The sequence below is a fragment of the Staurois parvus genome, unplaced genomic scaffold, assembly GCF_062004578.1.
Source record: "Staurois parvus isolate SC_StPar_1 unplaced genomic scaffold, SC_StPar_1.0 ptg000321l, whole genome shotgun sequence".
Taxonomy (NCBI): Eukaryota; Metazoa; Chordata; class Amphibia; order Anura; family Ranidae; genus Staurois; species Staurois parvus.
The window spans coordinates 2,468,360-2,492,219 of record NW_028318117.1 but is presented as its reverse complement, the minus strand read 5'-3'; the positions used below and the strand labels follow the sequence as shown (position 1 = coordinate 2,492,219).

Here is a 23,860-nt window from a genome sequence, read left to right as displayed (position 1 = left end):
CTGGAAATGCATTAACAGGCGTAGAGCGATTTCGCAGCTAGAAACCAAGTGTATCTATGAGATTCAATCTCTAAACCCACTTGGGTTAAATATAGATCTAGACATTAATTGTTTTATAGATAATAGCTGATTTTTATATATTTCGTCAACTCTATGCCTTATCCAATAATCATTTATTTATTTCAGGTACTTATATAGCACTGTCAATGTACGCAGCGCTTTACATACTGTATATATTGTACATTCACATCAGTCCCTAACCCTCAAGGGGCATACAATCTAAAGTCCCTAATTCACATTCATACATACACATATATATTAGGGGCAATTTAGACAGGAGCCAATTAACCTACCAGCATGTCTTTGGAGTGTGGGAGGAAACCAGAGTAACCGGAAACCCACGCAAGCACAGGGAGAACATGCAAACTCCATGCAGGAGGAGTCATGGTCGGGAATCAAACCCATGACCCATTTACTGCAAGGCAGATGTGCTAACCACTAAGCCACTGTGCCGCCCAAATCATGTTAGTGTTTTGTTGGTCTGACCTATAGGACACAGTGATACTATGGGGTTTATTTACTAAACCTGGAGAGTGCAAAGTCAGGCTTACTTCTGCATAGAAACCAATCAGCTTCCAGGTTTCATTGCCAAAGCTTAATTGAACAAGCTCAGGTTAGAAGCTGATTGGTTTCTATGCAAAAGTGAGCCTGACTTTGCACTCTCCAGGTTTAGTAAAAAAACCTCTATATGTCTATTGCATTATTTATTTATCCTTATATATTTTTAATATGTCCCAATTATTTATTATATGGACTTATCAGTTTTACTCCTATTCTATTCTATATTAATTTATGCTATTTTTAAGTTCATATTATCTATAGGGGGCTCAGTTGTTACACTTCTAACTTTTTGTGTATATATTTTAGGTCTCATGATTCCACATTGTGATCTGATTATGAATATTATCCTTAGTCGAGATTCTTTTTTATTTTATCTCTCCCTTTACGTAATTTTTTCATAACCTTTATTTAATTATTTTTTAAATTTTTAAATGTTTAATTTTCTCTCTCTCTCTCTCTATATATATATTATAATTTTTTCTGAGACTATATAATGCAAGTTTTATACCCATTTCTTTTTAATAAAGAATTGCATGTCCAGTCACAATGAGCGATCATTTGCTATTGCCCCTTTCTATTAAGAATGGTATTTGTATTTTATTATTATTTCTTTAGTTGTTCCTCATGTCTAATAATTTTGTCTAAACATGTGGATTTGTATATAATCAACACCATTGATCAGCTTGTGTCAAGCTGAATAGTATCAGCTGTCAATTGAATGCTGGTGTCCGGATCCCGGCTGCATGCACACTCGCACATTCGCTTTGGTGTTCTTGTCCCCTAATGCTCTGAGAAAGTCATGCCGCCAGTGCCGCACGGAAGTCTGGCGGCCTTTTTGGAGAGTGGCTGAATAGCCACAGGAGATATTTGTGCACGTTATCAATTTTAATTACTTTGGAAACTTTTACAAATTGTTTTATTGAGCTTTGCGGATGATAAACCTTTCATAAATGAATGCTTAAAAAGTACTACACTATACGACTTTTTCATATATTGCCTGGCTCTGAGCCAGCTGCTCTTGGAGACCCCCAGAGGAAGCGTGGCTGCATGTGAAGCTGGTGTCCGGATGAGGGATCCTTGCTCCAGGCTGGCTGGCTGTTCCACTTAAAGGGGCCCCTGCAGAGTTTTATTGGTTCAATGCACATTACCTATGTGCATCTAGTGAGTGCGCATTTTATACATTGCTGCACGGAGTCACATCACAAGGATTATCATTATGAGAATTACCTATGAAGTTGGAATTTAACCACTTGTTATTGCTGACCTACCTGAGTCAAGCCTGCACGCTTTTCCACATACAGTTGTGTCCAAAATTATTCAACCCCCACTGAAATTGAGTGTTTTGGCCAGTTTGACATTGCTTTTGATCATTCAGTCATCTTGCTTACATTTACATTAAAGAGGCACTTGTAGGTCAGACAAATATAACATAACAGTTATAATGAAATAACCACAAATGTCTTTTCTGTGCTCACAGCATTATCAGTTTTATTCAACCCCCAAGTGACATTCAATCTTAGTACTTAGTACAGCATCCTTTTACAGTTATAACAGCTTTTAAACGTGAAGCATAGCTTGACACAAGTGTCTTGCAGCGTTCTACGGGTATCTTCGCCCATTCTTCATGGGCAAAGGCCTCCAGTTCAGTCACATTCTTAGGCTTGCGCACTGCAACTGCTTTCTTTAAGTCCCACCAGAGGTTCTCAATCGGATTTAAGTCTGGTGACTGCGATGGCCACTCCAAAATGTTCCAGCCTTTCCTCTGCAACCATGCTCTAGTGGACTTGGAGGTATGCTTGGGATCATTGTCCTGTTGAAAGGTCCAACGTCTCCCAAGCCTCAGGTGTGTGACGGACTGCATCACGTTTCCATCCAATATCTCCTGGTACTGAAGAGAATTCATGGTACCTTGCACACGCTGAAGCTTCCCTGTACCTGCAGAAGCAAAACAGCCCCAAAGCATGATTGACCCTCCACCATGCTTCACAGTAGGCAAGGTGTTCTTTTCATCATAGGCCTTGTTCTTCCTCCTCCAAACATAGCGTTGATCCATGGGCCCAAACAGTTCTAATTTTGTTTCATCAGTCCACAGAACACTATCCCACAACTTTTGTGGTTTGTCCACATGGCTTTTGGCATACTGCAGTCGACTCTTCTTATTCTTTGGAGACAGCAAGGGGGTACGCCTGGGAGTTCTGGCACGGAGGCCTTCATTACGCAGTGTGCGTCTTATTGTCTGGGCTGAAACTTCTGTACCCACATCTGACAAATCTTTTCTCAGTTCCTCAGCAGTCACACGGGGACTTCTCTCCACTCTACGCTTCAGGTAGCGCACAGCAGTCGAAGTCAGCATCTTCTTTCTGCCACGACCAGGTAGCGTTTCAACAGTGCCCTTTGCCTTGAATTTGCGAATGATGCTTCCTAAGGTGTCTCTTGGTATGTTTAACATCTTTGCAATCTTCTTATAGCCATTGCCCTTCCTGTGAAGAGAAATCACCTCTTCTCTTGTCTTCCTGGACCATTCTCTTGCCTTCACCATGTTTGTAACCACACCAGTAAATGTCTAGAAGGAGCTGAGTATCACAGTCATTTTAAAGCTGCCTAATTGGTGCTTATTATGCTTGATTGCTGCTCGGTGACATCCACAGGTGTTTTCAATACCTGATGGAAAGCACCTGTATGAACCTCTGTTCTTCAGAGTGGTAGTCTTTAAGGGGTTGAATAATTGTGGCAATGAAGAAACCACATAAGAACCATTTACTACTGTATTACATAAACAATTGATGTCATTTTAGTTGCATTTGGGTAGTTACAACGTCCTTGTAGGATTTGATTCTGAATACAATTCCAAATGTACACTATAGTCCCTAAACCCCTTTACAGCATTGGGGGTTGAATAATTTTGGACACAACTGTATCTCTACTCATTAAGACTGTGCTATATCATTTCTCATTTGTGCGCCTTAATTAGTGCCGTACTCGTTTGTTGGTTTTACTGCACAGAATGTTTACATATTTTGTCATATTTTAGCGCTGCACCTTTTTATATATATATAAAAATTAAAGTAGAGCTACAGGCAAAACGTTTTTTTTTTTTATTTGGATGGAGTAGGGGAAGGTTATAACCCCTGTCATATTTTTGTTCACCATCTGTGTCCCATTGGGGAGATTTCCCTTAATTTCCTGTTCCATAGCCAAACATAAAGTGAGAGGAAATCCCTGCAAATTAATTGAATCCCTTGGGGACCCCCAGGGTACCAGAACTAGTGTTCACATTGGAAGATTTCCCCTCTATTACATTTCTGGGCACAACCCAAAATTTGGGATTTACTTTTACGTTCACTTTCAATGAAAATGGTAAGCAGAACAAATTGAGGACTAATGGGGGCAATAAAAACTGACAGGGAATCTAATCCCTCTCCACTATATCTGAAATAAAAACAAGTTTTACCTTTAATTATACTTTAAAGGTTTAGTTTACAAAGAGATTAATTTACAAAAAAAATCATGCAGTATATATCTATCTGTCTATCTATCTATCTAGCTATCTATAAAAGAGTAGAGGAAGTATACAGGCTACCATTACTGACATCTCTTTTTTGAAAATGCCAGTTGCCTGGATGTCATGCTAAAACAATGTCTTTGTTACTTTCTGAGCCTTCTTTGGCATTCTGAATTTCCTTGTGTACTAGTCATTTCACCTTGTTATAGAACAGGCATTGGATTTGCAAAGTGTTTGGAAAGCTTCAATAAGGCAAAGCAAGTGCCTGAATGTTTTCACCCATGTGAACAAGACCTTAAGGGGGGCTGTCTGAAATTTCTGGATTGTATATTACTATGACATGTATTTTGTGGGATGAATCTCCAGTTCTCTATTTCTGTTATTTTCTGTCTTAAACTGAGTTTTAGTGTACTGATTATCTAACTGACTAGTTAATGTATTATAATCTTATGGTTTTCCAGATACCACAAGCAGTCTAATGTTAGATTGGCATCATGTGCTTTTCCCATAGCAACAATAGACCTAATAAGGTGTATGTAATACTCATTACTGATCAACCCATTCCTCGGTTAATAATAAATCTTGGACACTTGCCTTCTTTCTCATGTTCAGTTGTTTTTATTAATTTTTCAATACAAATACCAAAAAAAGGGGGGTTGAGGCCCAAGAACAGACTCTCTCATAACAAGAATGTACAAAGAAATACAAAATGTGTCATGCTGGAAAAATACAGTTAAAATAGCTATCAAACAAACCTATTACATTGCAAATTGGAGTCAAAGAGATATGTGCCACATTAAAAGATTTTTCCTATCAGAGGAATACAAATTTTGTATATATTTGATAAGTGTCAACTGAGTAATCAATATTGCCACTGTGGCCTTTCTAGAGCTTAACCAGTTCCAGATCATGCTATAGCCAAAAGATGGCTACAGCGCGGTCGGCTAGTTCTGGGAGGCCATCCATGAACGTCCTCCAAGAACCACACACCCCATGGGGCACAGACTGCACGCGATCTGCAATCGCTGTGTCCTTTGGACACAGCTGATCACATGGCTACCGAACGGGCCAATTTACAGCCACGTTTACCATGTGACCAGTTGTCCAATCACAGCTGATTACCGGGTAAATAGGAAATGCCGGTTATTGGCAGTCCGGTAAGCAGCATTTCGCAGGGGGACATCTACACTGACCATCAGGGCACTGATCATCAGTGTCCTGGTGATCATCGTAGCCCCAATTAGTGCAGCCAATAGTGCCCATCTGTGCTGGCAATCATTGCTGGCAATCAGTGCCCATCAATTAATCAGTGCTGCCTATCAGTGCCGTCCATCAGTGTTGCCCATCAGTGCCACCTAACAATGCCCATCAGTGCTGCCTAACAGTGACCATCAGTGCCACCTATCAATGCCCATCAGTGCTGCCTATTAGTGCCACCTATCAGTGCCCATCAGTACCACCTAACAGTGCCCATCAGTACCGCCCATCAGTGCCATCTATCAGTGCAGCCTATCAGTGCCCATCAGTGCAGCCTATTAGTGCCCATCAGTGAAGGATAAAAATTACTTATTTACAAAATTTTATAACAGAAACTAAGAAAAACTTGATTTTTTTGAGAATTTTTGGTCTTTTTTAGGTTGTTTATCAAAAAATAAAACCCCTCGTGGTGATCAAATACCACCTAAAGAAAGCTCTATTTGTCTAAAAAAATTATTAAAAATGTAGTTTGGGTACAGTGTGGCATGACCATGCAACTCTCATTCAAAGTATAAGAGCACTGAAAGCTGAAAATTGGTCTGGGCAAGAAGGGGGTAAAAGTGCCGGTAGACAAGTGATTAATGGGCAATGGGAGTTTAGAGGATAGAGTAGTAAGGTAGTAATAAAGAAGAAATGATGTAAGAAAAGAGGTGGGGGTTGGGGGTAAAGGGGTAGGGATAAAGGGGGAAGGATGGAAGTTAGGGAGGTAAATACCCCCCTACCTGGGAGAATATGTTGGCAGCTCCAAGAGTTAATGCTCTTATCTAAGGTTGAGAGTATGAGATCCAAGGGGACCAGATTGTCAGGAATTTCTCATTTGTATCAGATTAGATATAAACACTTAAATACCTGCTGTACCAATCTGTTCATAAGGTTCCCTCTCCTGGCATAATACTTGCTTAAGTACTTATCCACGCACCAAAGCCAATGAAACTTGATGAGTTACCTAATAGATAGTTAGGATTTTTATAGACATAAACTGGGGATTTTTATGTTCAGAATTTCTTCAACAGAGAGATCCAGCACATATCGCCCATTCCTTCTTCAAAGACCATATCATAGGAGAGAGGATAAACCCCCTCTTATCATGTCTTCAAAATCAGATCAATATTTAATAAAGGCACATATCTGGGATCAAAGTTGAACAGTATACTGCTTGTAATAAGACACTACTCCATATCCCTATCTTCATTGTGACCATGCCCCTAACTCCTATTGCCTCTTTCCAGGAAGGAACCATGCATTAGTTGGCATAATGATGTTATCTTGATCCCAATCAAAGGATAGGCAAAATTTGCTTGATCTCAATCCTCTAAATAAATATTCAAGTGCTCCAAATCATATAAAAAATAAGAGTGCTCAAACCAAAAGTAATAAAAATAACCTCAACATGTTTTGCTCCTACATTGGAGCATCATCAGGAGTAAATATTTGTGTACCCCATACTGTGTCAAACAAAAGCACATGGTTCAAAGCTTGGATTGTTTCTATGGGACTTCTATTTATATTTTCCCTATTCAAAAATGGCCACTGCGTCAAATGACACGAGTACATCATCATGCTGCGTCCATACGTTGTGACATCACCGCATATTAACGTCATGCATGCGCAGTAGCAGTAAACAGCACAATCTTGTGGAAAATAGATGAAATAACACAGACAATGCAAAATATCATTACAGCATCAGTGCCCAACAGTTAGAAATACATTCTTTAATATAATATAAACAGAGGGGCACAGATTTATTTTATAAATTCCACATATACATATTCCCACAAATTGTCCGAATATCTTATTCTCACCCAAGCAATCACTTGTGTGTATATTAGTATAGCTCTATGGAGGACGATGCATTTCCAAAATTTAAAATTCAACACCATTCCTCCTACTTCAACCCTACGTGAATTGCCAAATAAATATACTTAATACAGCCTTTTTGAATATTTGGGTCCACATACAAAACTTGTTGGTTAAAATCTGCCTAATACCAAGTCTTGACCTCAAAACACAAAACACACCCCACATAATAACATATATATGTAAAAGAGGCACTCAAACGCATGCTGAGAGCAACTTTGCATCGTGTTTTTATGCATCAGCCATTCACAAATGGCAAATAGGTAAATCCCTGATTGAGACCATGAGGGATTGTTATCCCAGGCAGAAGATCCATTTTGCTTCCAATTTCAATAGGATTTTATCCAGGTCTCCCTTCCTGGGGCCCAACCTATCTTTCTGTATTACCCAGAGTGATAAACATTCTGGTTTGCCAATGTGTTTTTCCAAAATATGTCTCGCTTTATCTATCTTTTTTCTTTCAACTCTTTTTTTATTAAGGTTTTTCAAGTCAATAACAGAAAAAAGTGGTCGACTGTAACAGTAGTCATAAGAACATCACATGTTGTCCAAATTATGCAGAGTACATTCAGCATTTACAGAATATTATCTGATATATATACCAGAACATAGCAGTGCACACTTCACTACCCAAGCTGTCAAATGTGATACATATGGGACTAAATTTTATCCATTGCAAATACAGTCGAACAAGATTTAACAAAAAAAATAAAAACAGGGGAAAATATTGAAAAAAGGAAAAAATCAAAGGAAAAATAAGGAGAAAAAAAGAGATTCAACATATCCTACAGAATTCAACAAGACTCCAACATCCTTGCCATATGGTCTCTTACTCTTATAGATCAGAGATTTTGAATAAATTGTTCCAGCATTGCCATTTAACTTCAAATACCCTTATAGTGTGATTTGAAAGTGCGTAGGCTCTCTCATACAGATAGTGGGAGTGTACTCTATTAATCACCTCCAAAATAGGAAGAAATGTAGAAGATTTCCACACTTTAGTAATAGTTAGCAGTTATTAAATGTGGGCGATAATTGTTCGAAATTGATCAGAAAATAAATTCAATGTAATATTCAATAATGCTAGATGAGGATTGGGATTTGTCTGTACTCCTGACACCCGAGAGATTAAAGCAAAGACATCACTCCAGAATTCTCGTATATTTGCGCATTCCCACAATACGTGCAGTAAACTTCCAAGCTCACCACAAGCCTTCCAACAAGAAGGTGATGCATTTAGGTATATTTTTGCGATTTTTGTATGGGGTGAGATAGCTGCGATACAGAATCTTAAGAGAGCTATCCCAGTGGTTAGTACACTTCGAAAGGCTGATATTGCAAGACCAAGCTGCTTGCCACTCTTCTTGAGTGAAGGATCTCCCCAGCTCCCTTTCCCACTTCTCTACACATGCTGTCACTGAATTGTCAGAATCATACTGCAAAAATCTATAGAACCATGAAATGCCCTTTTTTAGTCCAGCTGGGTTTGATAATGAATACCAAATCTTAGCGTCCACATCCAAGCTATAATTGGTGCCCTTGTAGGCCCGAATCTGAAGAAATGGGTATATATTGAGAAGCATGGATGTCGGTAAACCTGGAATAGCCTGCTTCTTTCAGGGATTTTACAGTAAGATTAGGAATAAGATGTTCATAGGTTAATGGTATGTCTAGCTTAACCTTAGGGGTAGATGGGGCGAATTTAGATAAGCCTATTACCCATGCGCTCAATGTTGCAGAGACAGAGGGAAGGTAGGTATGAATTAATTTCGGGGAGATAGTTTTCGCAAGTAGTAGAGCCTGAAGATCCCCAGCCGGAACTGTGCTTCTCTCTATTTGTACCCATAACTTATCCGAGGGGATCAACCAGTGCTGAAGCTGATCTAGTAGTGCAGCATGGTAGTAGGTAATATACAACAGGGAAACCTACTCCCCCTTTAGATTTATGATTAATGAGAGCCGAAAACGGGATTCTGGGCCTCCCCCCCCCAAACATATTTTTTAAATCAATATCTAGTTTAATAAAGTAAGAATGAGGGATGAGTATCAGAATCGTTCTAAAATAGTATAAAAGTTTAGGCAGGATCAACATCTTAAAGACCGCTATTCTGCCCAACCACGAGAGCTCATGTTTTCCAATTGCTAATAGATCTGTTAATATCCCCTGGTATAATTCCTCATAATTAGCCTTGAACATGCTAGAATAAGGGGAAGACACCCGGATACCCAGATACTCCAGATGTGGACCAGCTATACAAACATTTATTTTTAAGACATTGTAACAATGCTTTTGGTATATTTATAGAGAGTGCACAGGATTTAGTAACATTGAGTTTGTAGTAGGAGATGTTGCTAAACATTTGGAGTGTAGAGGAGACTGCTGTTAATGAAGTCAATGGGTCCAATATGGTAAGTATCACATCATCTGCGAAGAGGCCAATTTTGTGGGAAAGATTTGCAGTTCGTATACCCGAGATCAAGGGGTTAGCTCTAATTGAAGTCGCTATGGGTTCCATCAACAGAGAAAAGATAATAGGGGAGAGGGGACATCCTTGTCTGGTTCCATTTGTGCTAAGAAAGGGGTCTGAGAAGGCATTGGATGTAAAAACTTGTGCGGAGGGCACTGTATATAATGCCGTAATAGGTGATTTGATTTAGCCATTGATACCGAAATTGTAAAGAGTGGAGTCGAGATACTGCCAATAAACTCTATCGAATGCCTTTTCAGCATCCAATGCCAGGAAAACAGTTTGCGATTTACGCAGTTCAGTAATCCACAATAGGTTAAGTACTCTGCTCGTGCCATCTGCTGCTTGCTTACCGTTAACGAACCCTACTTGATCTGATTGGATAAGAGAAGGAGTCACGGTTAACAATCTGCTAGCTAGAATTTTAGCATAAATCTTAAGATCTGTATTGAGTAAGGATATTGGGCAGAAATTTTGCAGGCAGTCTGGGGATTTTCCCGGTTTAGGCAGGGTGACAATGATTGCTTTAAGCATCTCTGAAGGAAAAGTAGTATTTTGTAACATCTGCAAGAACACCTTTTTAATATGGGGTAATAATATATCTTGAAATTCTTTGTAGTATTCTGCAGCAAACCCATCTGCCCCAGGTGATTTCCCCTTCGGTAGTGTTTTAATTGCGACTACTATCTCATTATCTGATATAGGTTGATTTAGAGTATCCAGCTTAGCCTGTTCCAATTGAGGTAGGGAGATATTCGCAAAAAAATTATTGATAAGGTCAGGGGTAGGTTGAGGTGTATGTGAATCATCTTTCAGATTATATAATTGAGTATAGTGGGTCCGAAAGGCTGCTTCGATTCTATTGGGATGGAAGACCTTTTCCTTAGATTGAGGGTCTATCATCGAGGGGTTTTTCGTTTTAGCCTGTTTGACATTTATGTAGGAAGCCAGAACTTTTCCGGCTTTATTACCTTGGGTATAATAATTAGTTTTGGCTCTTCTGAGGAATTGTTCGTGTTGGAATAATAGGATTTTTTTAAGGGCTATTCTATTAGTCTGTAATTCCTGTAATACCGTAGGAGAAAGAGCTCTTTTATGATGAGATTCTAAGCTAGCGATCTTAGAAATCAGTTCTGACATGACCTTTTGTCTACAGTTTTTCTCCCTAGAGGCTGTCTGTAGTAACATGCCTCGACAGAAGGCCTTATGTGCACACCAAACATTAACGATATCCGCATCTGAAGAGGCATTGATATCAAAATACTCCTGCAAAGATTTGGAAATGTATGTGCGAGTATTGGGGTTAGTGAACATAGAAGTTTCATTACGCCACAGGAATACCGGTGAAAATCGCAATGACTCCTCAATACTAATAGATCTAGGCACGAGATCTGACCATGTCATGGGATGAATTGTTGCTTTAGTAACATGTTGCAGAAGTTGTATATTGGTTAAAAAATAATCAATCCTAGAGTAAGACCTATGCGGAGCAGAGTAATATGTAAAATCTTTCTCAGAGTCATGGAGACATCTGCAAGGATCATAAAGATTTGATTCCTGTATAGTTGGCGCCATAGAATACCTTACCCCGCGGGACTGGCCCAAGACATCCGAAAATTTGTGGATGACAGCATTAAAATGGCCGCAGTAGAGTAAGAAACACTTCTGAATTTTCATTCCTTTCTTCTCCAGGGACTTGAAAAAGGAGATTTGGTTGACATTAAGGACATATAAATTCATTATCGTGTAGAGAACATTATTTAATGCACACACCATTACTATGTATCTTCCCTTCCGGTCACTCTCCAGGGAGTTGAGGGAAAAGTTACAGAGCTTTTAATGGCTATTAAAACCCCACATTTTTTCACAGGGGCATTATCTGTGAACACCTGTGGGTCCAGTTGGTGTGAGCATTGTGGAGGTTTGTTTGTAGAAAAATGCATCTCTTGCACACAGACAATATCCCCATGCAATTTCTGTGCCTCTTTCCACATCATATTACATTTGTAAGGGCTATTGAGACCGTGCGCATTCATAGATACAATATTCAGTACCATATTAAAGTATATAACATAGATAATGCATGCTCACCATCTAGTGGTCTAAAAAACAGTAGCGGCCCTTTATAGCTAACCTACATGAAGCCACTCACTTCATTCAGCTCTCTTTGATTTGGATACATAGGCAAATTTGAAATCAGAATCATTGCATTGCCCCATAGGAACTCCTGGGTTAAAGCAGTTGCCAATACTCTGCTGAAAAACTTAGAAAGAAAAAACAAAACATAAACAATATAAACAAATAGCAAATAACTGCAAGTGAACCGAATCACTTCGACGTATTGGGGGAATATCCGGGAACCACGAGCAATGACGCTCGGCATGTTTACGTGGTGCTGGGCTAGTGAGATGCCCTCTCAAGGCACGAACAAAGCATGGGAGTACATAAGGCTAACCAGCTACTTTGTCCCATTCCGAAGTAACTTTCTTAGGGTAAGATTTGGTGGCCGGTGATTCCACTCCTGCAGGTACAATCCCCCACTTCTTTGCCAGTCGGAAACCCTCCTCTTTCGAGTTGACAGTAAACGATTGTCCTGTGTTATCAGCAATTTCGTGGGGAAACCCCATTGATATTTTATATTATTATTGCGGAGTAATTTTGTAAAGGAGATTAACTTTATACGAGCAATGATGGTATACTGCGAGAGATCCTCAAATAGGGATATTCCATTGTATGGCGTTGGTAGTGGATTGTGTGTTCTAGTGAAGATCATCAGTTCCTCCTTTATATGGTAGAGGTGGATTCTAGAGATAATGTCCTTAGGAACATGATCGGGAAGAAAGGAAGGCTTCAGCAGCCTATCCACTATCACATCTCCCTCTGACATATGTGGTAACAAGGTACTGATCATCTGTTGGATATACTGTCTAAGGTCTGCAGCAGGGACAGTTTTGCTCACCCCCCTAAATTTAATATTGTTCCTGCGCAAGTGGTCCTCCAGATCCGCCACTTTTAGTTTCAGCACTTTTAATTCCTCTTCTTCATCATTACGAACATCCACTAACTCATTGTGGGCATTTCCACATGACTGACGCGCTCCCCCAGACTCTCAAACTCTGCATTTTTTTGAGACACAAAACTCAGCATATCTTTATGTAATGAGCTTTTAAGGGTAACAAGCATATCCTTCATAACTGACGCAGTCAAAGGCAGAGTTTCATCAGGGTAATCTTTCAGATGTTCAATAAACTCTTTTGCAGCAATATGCTAATTAGAAACAGTAGATTGCACACCTGGAGGCTGGTGGTCTGAAGAACAGCGCTGCTTGGATTTTTGAGGGCTGCTGGGAGGTGTAGCCCCCTCTGTATGTGCAGGACTTGTCTGCTGGAAGCTGGAGCGAGGGCTCTCCTCTGCTGCCTTCTGCTGCACGGGGGGAGAGACACTAGGGCCGGCGCCTTCTTGTGGGGAGGGGCCACCCGCCGGAATGAAGAACTCTGTTAGTTTGCGGGGCCCCTCTTTGATTTTACATTTCCCCATGATTGCAGGGGAGGTCCGGGGACTGTTACACAGCTGCCTGAGGTAAGAGAGACACTCTCCTTTGTCCCACGTCCGTGTAGCACGTTTCGGTTCCCAGAGCACACAGCTCAAGCGGCCATCCCGATCCTCAGCTGGCCACACCCCCCGGTTTATCTTTTTTAAGGATGATATTCACATTTTCCAGTACTCTACATCCTAACTGACTAATCGTTTTTCCAACATATACATACGTAGATAGAGGCAAGGACATTTTACCACATAAATTACACCTTCTGTACTACAATTGAAGAGATCTTTAATGGTGATAATCTCACCATTTTTTGGATTGGTGAACTCTTTTACCTTAGAGACATAGGTATAAGCTTTACAGTGACCACATTTATGGTTGCCCATAGGTTTGTCTGGCAGCCACATATGTGTTTGCCGTGGTTGAGATATTCTTTCCATATGACTATATACCAACAAATCACGTAAACATTTACCCTTTCAATATATAAACAAAGGAACATTTGACAGTATATTTGACAGATCTTTATCGTCAAGCAATATATGCCAATACTTCTTTGTAATACTATAGATCTGCCCTGACCATCTACAGTATGTTCTTATTATCCTCATTTCACCTTCCTCCTCTTTAATCCTTTTGGGAGCTAAAAGCCATTCCCTGGGGATGCTTCTTACCTTCTCATAAGATTTTTTTAAGATCCAATGTTTTGTATCCCCTTTTCCTAAATCGTTCAAACAATCGAGTACTTTCTATTTTAAAAGTTTCCTCTGTGGAGCAATTCCTCCTGGCCATTAAAAACCATCAATTTTGAATCCCACGTTTGTGGGGGATAGGATGATGGCTTTCCCAATGCGGGAGACTATTTGTAGATGTTGGCTTACGATATATTGCAGTACCTATTTTTCCTTCATTATCCCTAATACACAAGTCTAAAAAGGTGATGCTGTCCCTATGGATTTCACTGGTAAAGAACATACCTATATCATTGGCATTAAGCGTTCTAACATAGGTGTCCGTTTATGAACCAGCGATAAATGGTCGCTGCTCAGTTCTCCGGAATTCTCGGAGAACACAGTTCTCCTGTGAATGCTGTTTATGAAGTGGTGTAGATCAGTTCTCCGAACAAAGGGAGAACGGTCTACAAACGCTGGAAAACGGCTGCTTTTACTATAATCTCGCGTGATTACAGTAAAAGATCAATTTACTAAGCAGAGGTAAATTATCGCTGCTTAGTTTTCGGTTCCTCCGATTCTCCAGCTCTGGGCTGGAGAATCTGGAGGGAGAACACAGATCTGCAGTGAAGGGCTGAACATGTTCTCCGCTGATCTCCTGAGTGTCATAAACTGTGAATGACCAGAGAATAGCTGCGATCCTCTTAATCGCAGCTATTCTCTGTGTCATAAACGGACACCAAAGTCATGTATCAGATGAGATAGTTGACAATTTCTCATTTAATTTCTCATGGTTCTGTTTAATTGGGAAATAATTTAACCTTCTTGCCTTCTTGTTCAGCAGCTAATACCTGGAGATTCTGCTAGTCCCCAGGTGGCTTCTAACAAAGACTTTGCCTTGTGTGTAACCAACTGTGATCAATCAGCGCAATCACACTCCCCACCTAAATCCAAAATACTATTTAATACCTCTTTGTTGTTTGCTGAACACAAAAACAGTGGATTGCATCTCATTATCTAAATATATTCACAAATTACTAGTGCAGCGCAACTCTCTAAATTAATAATTGTTAGAAAACATAAATACTCCTCTGAAAAACATAAACAAGTGATAAACTAAAGAGTCCATAAACAATCCCCTTAGTGACGTGTATCACTTTCATGAATATCTTCTTCTTTAGTAATATTCCGTGATCCTCCACCACACCAGGGGAAAAACCTGCTCACCTCAAAAAAAGAAAATATGCGCTCATCTGGGTGTACTCGCGGTGACATATCTTCTTATCTCCTCTCTCCTTCCACTCACTCACCCTGACATCAGGCCAAAATTGGTTTCATGCAACAGAAAGACTAAAATATAGTGCTCTCTGTATAACACCTTATTGTATCCCACACTAAAATAACACATTTACCGATATAAAAGCAAAAAAAGCATAAAATGTGTATCCACATCCAGCTCACCACTCCGTTAGCAAGATAGTGGCAGCGTGGTAACATAGTACTGGCTCCTCCTTCCTAGACATGTTGCGCCCCCTCACAGGGCTCCAACCTACTGAGGAAGCCCTGAGAGGGGGCCCAATGTGTCTAGGAAGGAGGAGCCAGAACTGTGTTACCACGCCACCACTATCTTGCTAGTGGAGCGGTGAACTGGATGTGGATACACATTTTATGCTTTTTATGCTTTTATATCTGTAAGTGTTATGTTAGTGGGGGATACAATAAAGTGTTATACAGAGAGCACTATGTTTCAGTCTTTCTGTTGCATGAGATCAATTTTGTGAGTGGAAGGCGAGAGAAGATAAGAAGTTATGTCACTGCGACGAAGGAGTTGAGTACACCTAGATGAGCTCATATTTTCTTTTCTAACAATTATTGATTTTCTAACAATTATCTTTAATTTAATTTAAATTTAATTTAGAGCGTTGCGCTGCACTAGTAATTTGTGAATGTGCCTTGTATGTGTTGCTGAACTCTTGTGAAATGTCCGATATACTTGCTTTCCTGCCCGTCATCGCCCCAGAGTAACCGGGGCGGCTCATCAGTACACAGATGTATTTCGGCTGCTCCCCAGGTGGTCATCAACAAAGACTATGTGATTGTAGGTCTAGGTTCCCACCTATGCGTTTTCCTTTGTGTTTTCCAGACGCACACCGCAGTCCATTTAACATGATTTCCTATGGGACACGTTCACATCTCCGCATTTTCACCCGGTGCATTTTTTGGAAAGGGTCAGGGACTTTTTTAAAGTTTTAAAATGTTGCATTTTTGGTTCAATAAACTTCAATTGAGATGCTGTAAAAAAATGCAAAACACGTGAAAAACGCATGTGCAAAAATACAAAACGCACCATAACAAAGCAATGCAGAAACGGTTCAAACGCAAACTGCATTGGTGTGAACCTAGCCTTAGGAACAGTAAAGTGGTCCGGTGATGCTAATCATAGAAGCATATCTGTGCAGGTGTGGTGCAGCTTCTAATCTGAGCTACAGAATGCTGTAGTTATGCACGAGGTGACTGTAGTTCCATGGGCAGTCTCCCAGATCCGATCTGCTTGATTAATGCAGCAGCTGCAGAGAAGAAATTAGGAAGATGGGGAATATGCTTTATCATTTTTAATATTCTAAAAGGTGTTTTAATGTCATGTTGTGGTTAACAATATGTCTTCACATATACTTTTATTTGTGTTTGTTTTAGTTATAGGACTCTTCTGAGACCTGTGTATAAAATGTCGTATCGTACTGTCACCACCATGGAATGGAGATGCTGCCCAGGGTTTACTGGAAGTAACTGTGAAGAAGGTAAGATACTGTACCACTTTTTTTTTTAATGGGATGTGTTGTTTACATTGTTTGGGTGGCTGAACTCCCTGACTGGTTTATCTACAATACCAGCTTTCACCACTAGGTGATACTGCAGATGGAATCTGAAACCACAACTTCAGATAATATGGAAGCATGACTACACAGAATGGTTGAACATTTTACAATTATCTTAGGATCTCTTAGGTCCTTTTCACATTTATTATTTTCCAATGTCATTCCTTTTTTTCTCTCACATTTTTATATTTCAGTATTTTTTTTTTAAAAAGTGATATACAAGAACATAGAAACATAACCCACCTACATGGTGAGTTGAGGTGAATAAAGGTTCATGAATATATAAGCACATAAGAAGTATCAATCAATGATGTTGTAGACAAAAAAATACAACCCCCATATGGTAGCAAACATTCCATTGGTCAGTAAACATGGGGAGTTTCATATTGCCATTTAACAAAATAAGGAGACCAAAAAAAAATTAAATAACAAGAGTCAAATAAAAAAAAAGATCAGGAATATAACAGAAGGAAAAAAGAAAGGGGGGGGGGGGAGAGGAAAGAAAGAGAAGAAAAAAGAGAAGAGAGGGTCAGCCGCAGCTCCATTAAATGATAGAGATATACCTAATCCATGGCTCCCATGTAACCTCAAATTTAGAAGTATTATTGTTAACAATACTTGTAAGTTTATAATTTATCAAAATCCAATTAAGTTTTTGTTTGACCCAATCTAGTGGAATAGATGACTGTCTCCAACATCTAGCTATTGTAATTCGTGCTGCTAACAAAATATGGTTTATGGTTTATGGTATGGTTTTAGCCATCAAGCATGATTTTCTTGTGACATCATGAGTGAATGTACTTCCTGGGTTTTCTGTGTCTAGAGTTGAGGACACATGGCTGGTTTACACGGCTGTTTGCAGCTGCTGCAGCAACTGTTGCGTTGTTCATTATGGCTGAGCACATGGCAGGTATCCAGAGGAGGTGCTTGTAACCATGAGATGTGGGCACACACAGCAACTAGAAAATGCATAAAGCTAATGCCAACTGGCCAGAAAACACATATAAATGCAACTAAAATTGGACGTGTCTCGTTTTTAGTGTTGAATATATTTTTATCCTACCTCTGACTCTGGCTTTGTGCTCCCTGCTATCTACTGTTACTTGTAAACAGAGAAAGATGGCTCCCATGTTTACAGGTGACAGTGTGCCTCTGTAGCTGCCTCCCACAGAACCCACAGAACCTCCCTGCCCCTGTACTCAGGACAGGGACAAGGGAGGGACAGCTGCCAAAACATAGTGTGTTCATGGGTGTGAGGCATGGCATCACATGCTGAGCTTGTTCCTGGATGCCAAACCCCTCCAAGCAATGATCCCGCTGCTGCTGGCCATTGAGGGGAGGCTGAGCAGCAAGTGAATGTGCACTCTGTGGGAACAATAAGACTTTGTGCCATTTGCAAGGTAAGCAAGACATCGGAGGGAAGGGTAGGGTGTGCAAAGGAGAGGAGGTCAAGGAGAAATACAGTCCAGTCTGGGGATCACCAAACATATTAAAAATATAATGCAACCTAAGAATCAGCCTTAGAAATAGCTTTGAGAAAATATTTCATAGCTGAGAAAACCTGTACTCAATTGTGAGGGCAGATTTGAAGACTTGCGAGAACAATGTATTTTAGAGTCTACTTTTTAGGACATCTAAGAATAGAATATAGCATTCACACTGTCCATTGGGAAAGAAATTTCTCTCTGGTATCAGTCATAAGCTAAGAGTTCCTCCATTCTCATGATATTGTTTACTAAATGTATCCATCTAATCAAGGAGGTGGTTTAGGGGTTTTCCAGAGAGATGGTGTCAATCATCTAGCAGCTGAAAGGAAGTGCTTCCAAAAACAATGATTTTTCATGACTTACTGAACCTGTTAATATGGATAATAGATCAATTTTCTGGTGAAGGAGATAATGACTGACTGAGGGAGATTTATTCAGACCTTACATGGGTCAAATTCCAAACAACTTTTCTTTAAAAAATCAGCAATTTTGTGTGCTTTGTAACCCGATGGTGCCACCATTGATTTCAAAATACGACCAACAGAGCCTTCAATATCACCTCAGGTTGCTACAGAAAATAATATTCGTGGCCAATAATTTTTTTTGCTTTCCAGGTCACAGCTCAAGCTCATTTCCTTTTTGTTTATATATCCAGCAGGATCCTCCCATCATTGATTCGAAATTCGTTCTTTTTTAAAAAAATTTCCGACATGCCTGATTACTCAGATTCGATGGTCACACGAAAATTGGACATTTCTTTGACCCACTAATGACCCACTAATGGTGCGGAATTTAAATGAAAATTCTTAGAAAAGATTTTCGAAAGAAAATTCTTTCAGACTTTGACCCCTGTATTGCCTGCATTACTAAAACTGGTGCACTCGGGTGAATCAGGTTCATCTGTGAATGATAGCCAATCAGTTTCTAAGTACAGCTTGTTCAATTAAACCTTAGCAATTAAACCTGGAAGCTGATTGGTTTATGGTCTATGCAGAGTTGCACCAGATTTTGCACTCTCCAATTTTAGTAAATAACCCCCAATGTATTTTTATGACACATGCATTTTTATGCATTACAGAATGCACAAAAAACGCAAAGATGTGAACCAGGCCTTAGTACTTATATGAGATATAAATAAAATGTATGTGTAACAAATGTCGCATCTGCTATGTTATATAATATCCAGTTATATATAATATCCAGTTAGACCCACTAATGACCCACTAATGGTGCGGAATTTAAATGAAAATTCTTAGAAAAGATTTTCGAAAGAAAATTCTTTCAGAATTTGACCCCTGTATGGCCTGCATTACTAAAACTGGCGCACTCGGGTGAATCAGGTTCATCTGTGAATGATAGCCAATCAGTTTCTAAGTACAGCTTGTTCAATTAAACCTTAGCAATTAAACCTGGAAGCTGATTGGTTTAAGGTCAATGCAGAGTTGCACCAGATTTTGCACTCTTCCAGTGCTAGTAAATAACCCTTAATGTATTTTTGTGACACATGCATTTTTATGCATTACAGAACGCACAAAAAACGCAAAGATGTGAACCAGGCCTTAGTACTTATATGAGATATAAATAAAATGTATGTGTAACAAATGTTGCATCTGCTATGTTATAATAATATCCAGTTATATACATACATACATGCTGTACATCAATATGAACAAGATAGGATTTAGAGAGTATTTGCATTAGGCGGCGATATATCAACAGCCAGCTGATTATAAGTTCTTAAAACCCAAATTTGCTTTAATATAAATTGTTTCACTACTACCTTACACTGTGTAATAATGTGCATGATCCCATACAAACTCACAGAAAATGGCTATAGGTTTTCTACAATATATAACATTTCAAGTTAATATTTCAATGAATAACATTTTTAATTTAGAAAGTCAACAGTATGAACCATATTTGGTTTTCCCGATGTATTTAAAGATAAGTATATACTATTTCTAATTTTAGCTTAAAATAGTTGGGTAGACATGTCAGGAAATGGTTATTGAAATTTGGGGGTCGGACAATCCAAGTGCATTGTACATGGAGTCTGGTGAGCCAATTGTTTTCTTATATCTCTTGGGATGTCCAACTGTCAAGGTCTTGTTTTAGACAAAAATTGCGTCCTGGCCAAAAAACTAAAGTGGGCTGCATATGCTGAAATTAGCTAAATAAAGTGAATTAAAAAGTGGGTCTAAAATGAACACAATCAGATACAGATCACTCCCATTACTTACTCTACTGTAGCTGACTACAGTGCTGTTACTCTACAACAAAAGCCTCCCCAATCACACTGCGCTAAAACTGGGTTATTCCTTCCATGTTGATTTATTGCATATGTTTCTGTAATTAAAATAAATGAAAAGGGAGACCGAGGAATGACTACAGCAGGTATGCAGACTTGTTAAGCCAAATACAGAGATCTCATCACTAGACATAAAATCATTAACATGAATGGATTATCTACCTTCCCAGTACCTTCCAGAATCTGAAATATCACTTCTGGGTTGTCTGACCCCTTAGCCAAAACTATACCCAAACCAGACACTACACTTGGCCACAAGAGGGCGACCTATATCTCTTTCATTTCTGATATTTGCTGTAAAGGGCACTTTAAAAAAGTATTCTGTGGAAATCACCTCAACACACATGTGTTGTATGCCAGAGAACATGCATTTGAAAATGAGATCTGGCAAACAAAATAATAGAATTCAGCTGTTATGCCATACAAAATGAAGCTCTATATTCAAAATATTTCATCCTTTGATAGGGTAACTCTCTTTCAGCTTTGGTTTTCCCTTTTCAAGTACTATTGCTGAAGCCTTCAGTTGAAATCCCAAATTAACTTGAACCTTAAAATAGATCTAAAAGATGAGTTATGAGTTTTATCAGTTCTCTGCCTCAATGTAGAAAACGTGTCCCACCAGCATAGTTTTAATGGGTTGCTGGCTACTGAAATTAACTTGAAACTTTGTGTTGATTTTAAGACAGTGGAGATCCTAAACAATATAATTGTCCTTTACGTGTAATAAAGTAATGGGCAGTTACTTCTAATTGGTTGCAGGGGGTTATTGAGAGTTGTGTAAATTTGCCTTACTAATCAAAGCTCATTATTTTGCCAAGTCATTTGGGGCTGACCATACTTTTTATTTAGAACATATTTCACAAGCACAAAATTATAAAGTTATGCAATGATTTGTATTAATAAAAGTCAGGGCTTTTTTTCTGAGGGAATGTGGGGGAACGCAGTTCTGGCACCTCCAGCACTGAATGTATATAATGGCAAGAGGTGCTGGGGTGTGCACGGAGGTCTATTGATGCTAGCTACTGGGGGATCTATTGTCACTGGAGGGGATTTATTTTTGCATGGTGGTCTATTGTTGCTGGGGAGGTCTATTGTGGCTGGTGGGCGATCTATTGTTTCTGGAAGGTATCTGCTATTGAGTAAGGGTGGATTGTTGCTGGCTGCTGGGGAGTGTATTGATGCTGGCTGCTGAGAGATCTGTGGTTACTGCTAGGGGTCTGTTGCTGAGGTGGTATTATGTTGATTGGGAGGGGGGGACTGTTGCTGCAGAGCATCTATTTTACTGCTTTTATTGATATTAACAAATTCCATAAAAATTACTTAGCACCACAAAATGATACTTGGCTGTGTATTCTCTATAAAGAGCGTTACTGGGAGGTGGGTAGAGGGTGGAACCAAGGGAATGTCCTCAGAGTTGGGTGGGGGAGGATACAAGAAGTGATTCAGAAGAGTGAGTTCCTGCACCTATTCTCTGAGAAAAAAAGCCCTGATAAAAGTAGTTCATTATATCTGATTACATATTGTGGTCTGATCTATGAAGTTCAGAAAGTAGGTTGAGAAGTTCGGTCTTGTGTTACTGCTCAGTCATTCGTTGTCAACATTCACTGTGAATATTATAACACCTTGTCCACAAAGGAAAAAAAACATTTGGGGAAGTAAAATGTGTACTTGTCCTGTTAAAAGGTAAGTAAAGATATCACTGCATCTAGGTAAGATAAAAAATCTCCAGGTGATCTATACACATTGCAAGGATTTTAGCAAACTTTATTGCAAATTCTTACCTTACTTTATGCTGGGGAAATAACATACCTTACAATGTATTTTGAAAAAAACTATAACAAATCCACCGTGGGTGCATATTGAAGGTAATTTTTAATAAAACAAATTCATATTTTAGTAAAAGTACAGTTTTCCAGTTAGAGCAATGCACATTCATGACACCTTACAAGCATTTGAAAATATGTTTGTTTTCCATATTTTGTCTCTTCATCAATGCAAAACTTTCTTTCATTTTGGGTGGATGTTGTACCTACCTTTGTAGCCCCAGTGTACAATTAACAGTGAGGTTTATTCTGTAATATACGCCCCTCTGGATCCTGTTTCTGGTGTTATCTGAAGCAATTCAAGATAACTTTCAGTCATACAATACCAAGACAAGCAGCGTGCGCAGCAAGGGAAGCAAAAGTGCAGAGGAGCTTCTGATCTATGTCACATCATTACCTAAAGCGGTATTAAATGCCAAATGAAAAATGGAACATATTGCAGTTTACTACTCCTTAAATGTGGTGGCTGCATTAGTTTTCTTTTATTAAGCTTTTTTCCTCTGTTTTCACCTGGTGATTCAGCCAGTAACACACCTCCTGTATTAGGATGTCTACAGTCTGAATGAATGAGGTACACCTTTGGACATTGGCATTGTCAGTCTGGGCAGAGGGGAGTGTTAGATGTAATAGTAGATTTCAATGCACTAACAAACTGAATTCCAGATAGCCCTTATTTAGCAGTTACAGCAACAGTTTTTTTTTCTTTTAGGATAAAGATTTGACATAAATAAATGCTGATAATTGTACGCACCCCTGTCAGTGTTAAACTGTTTGTCTCATTCCTCTGCTACATCTGTAGAACAGCTTGTTCTGTTGAAAAAATGACAGAAATGCAGCAGTCACCACATCTAAGAATTGGTAAGCGGTAGTATAGTAAATGTTTGCTTTTGGGTTTAATACTGCTTCCGCATCAGCACATCACATCATTACTTAGGGTAAGTGGTTGACCCCATAACCCTATTTCTAAATGCTTTTGTATGGAATTTATTTTAGGAATACAGTGTTCATGTATTTTGTGTAACTACATCAGTATTCAGTAGAATATATTCTTCAACCAGTAGATGGCAGTGTTTATAAGTTTGTAGCTGCATCTATGATAAACTCTGTCTTTTCATTTAACCACTTGAGGATCGCCTTATAGCAATTTTACTGTCCACCCTCCTGTGCAAAATCACATGTGTATATATTTGTAAGTGTGCACTTCCACCATAGGGGGTGCAAGCGTGCCAGTGGCGGCTCGCTTCTGCTGTGAACACTCACCGCCAGCACCCGCAGATTGTGGGGCAGGAGAGAGAACAGAGCTCTCCCTATGTAAACAAGGCAGAGCTCTGTTCTGACAGGGGGTGAACTGAAGGATCCTGTGCAAACTGGGAACACAATTCTTCAGTTCCTGTAGTATTAGGGCCACCTAGTGTACACCAAGCACATAGCTAGGCACACATTTAA

The 23,860-nt window shown here is 39.4% G+C and overlaps 1 protein-coding gene across 1 annotated transcript in view; it reads left to right on the top strand.

The window, feature by feature from the left end:
• COL26A1 (collagen type XXVI alpha 1 chain) overlaps positions 1-23,860 on the top strand; it is a 556,823-nt gene that overhangs the window by 124,421 nt on the left and 408,542 nt on the right. Inside the window, exon 3 of the mRNA XM_089683751.1 lies at positions 16,615-16,718. Within this exon, the coding sequence (XP_089539877.1) occupies positions 16,615-16,718 (104 nt within the window). The remainder of the gene's footprint in view (positions 1-16,614; positions 16,719-23,860) is intronic.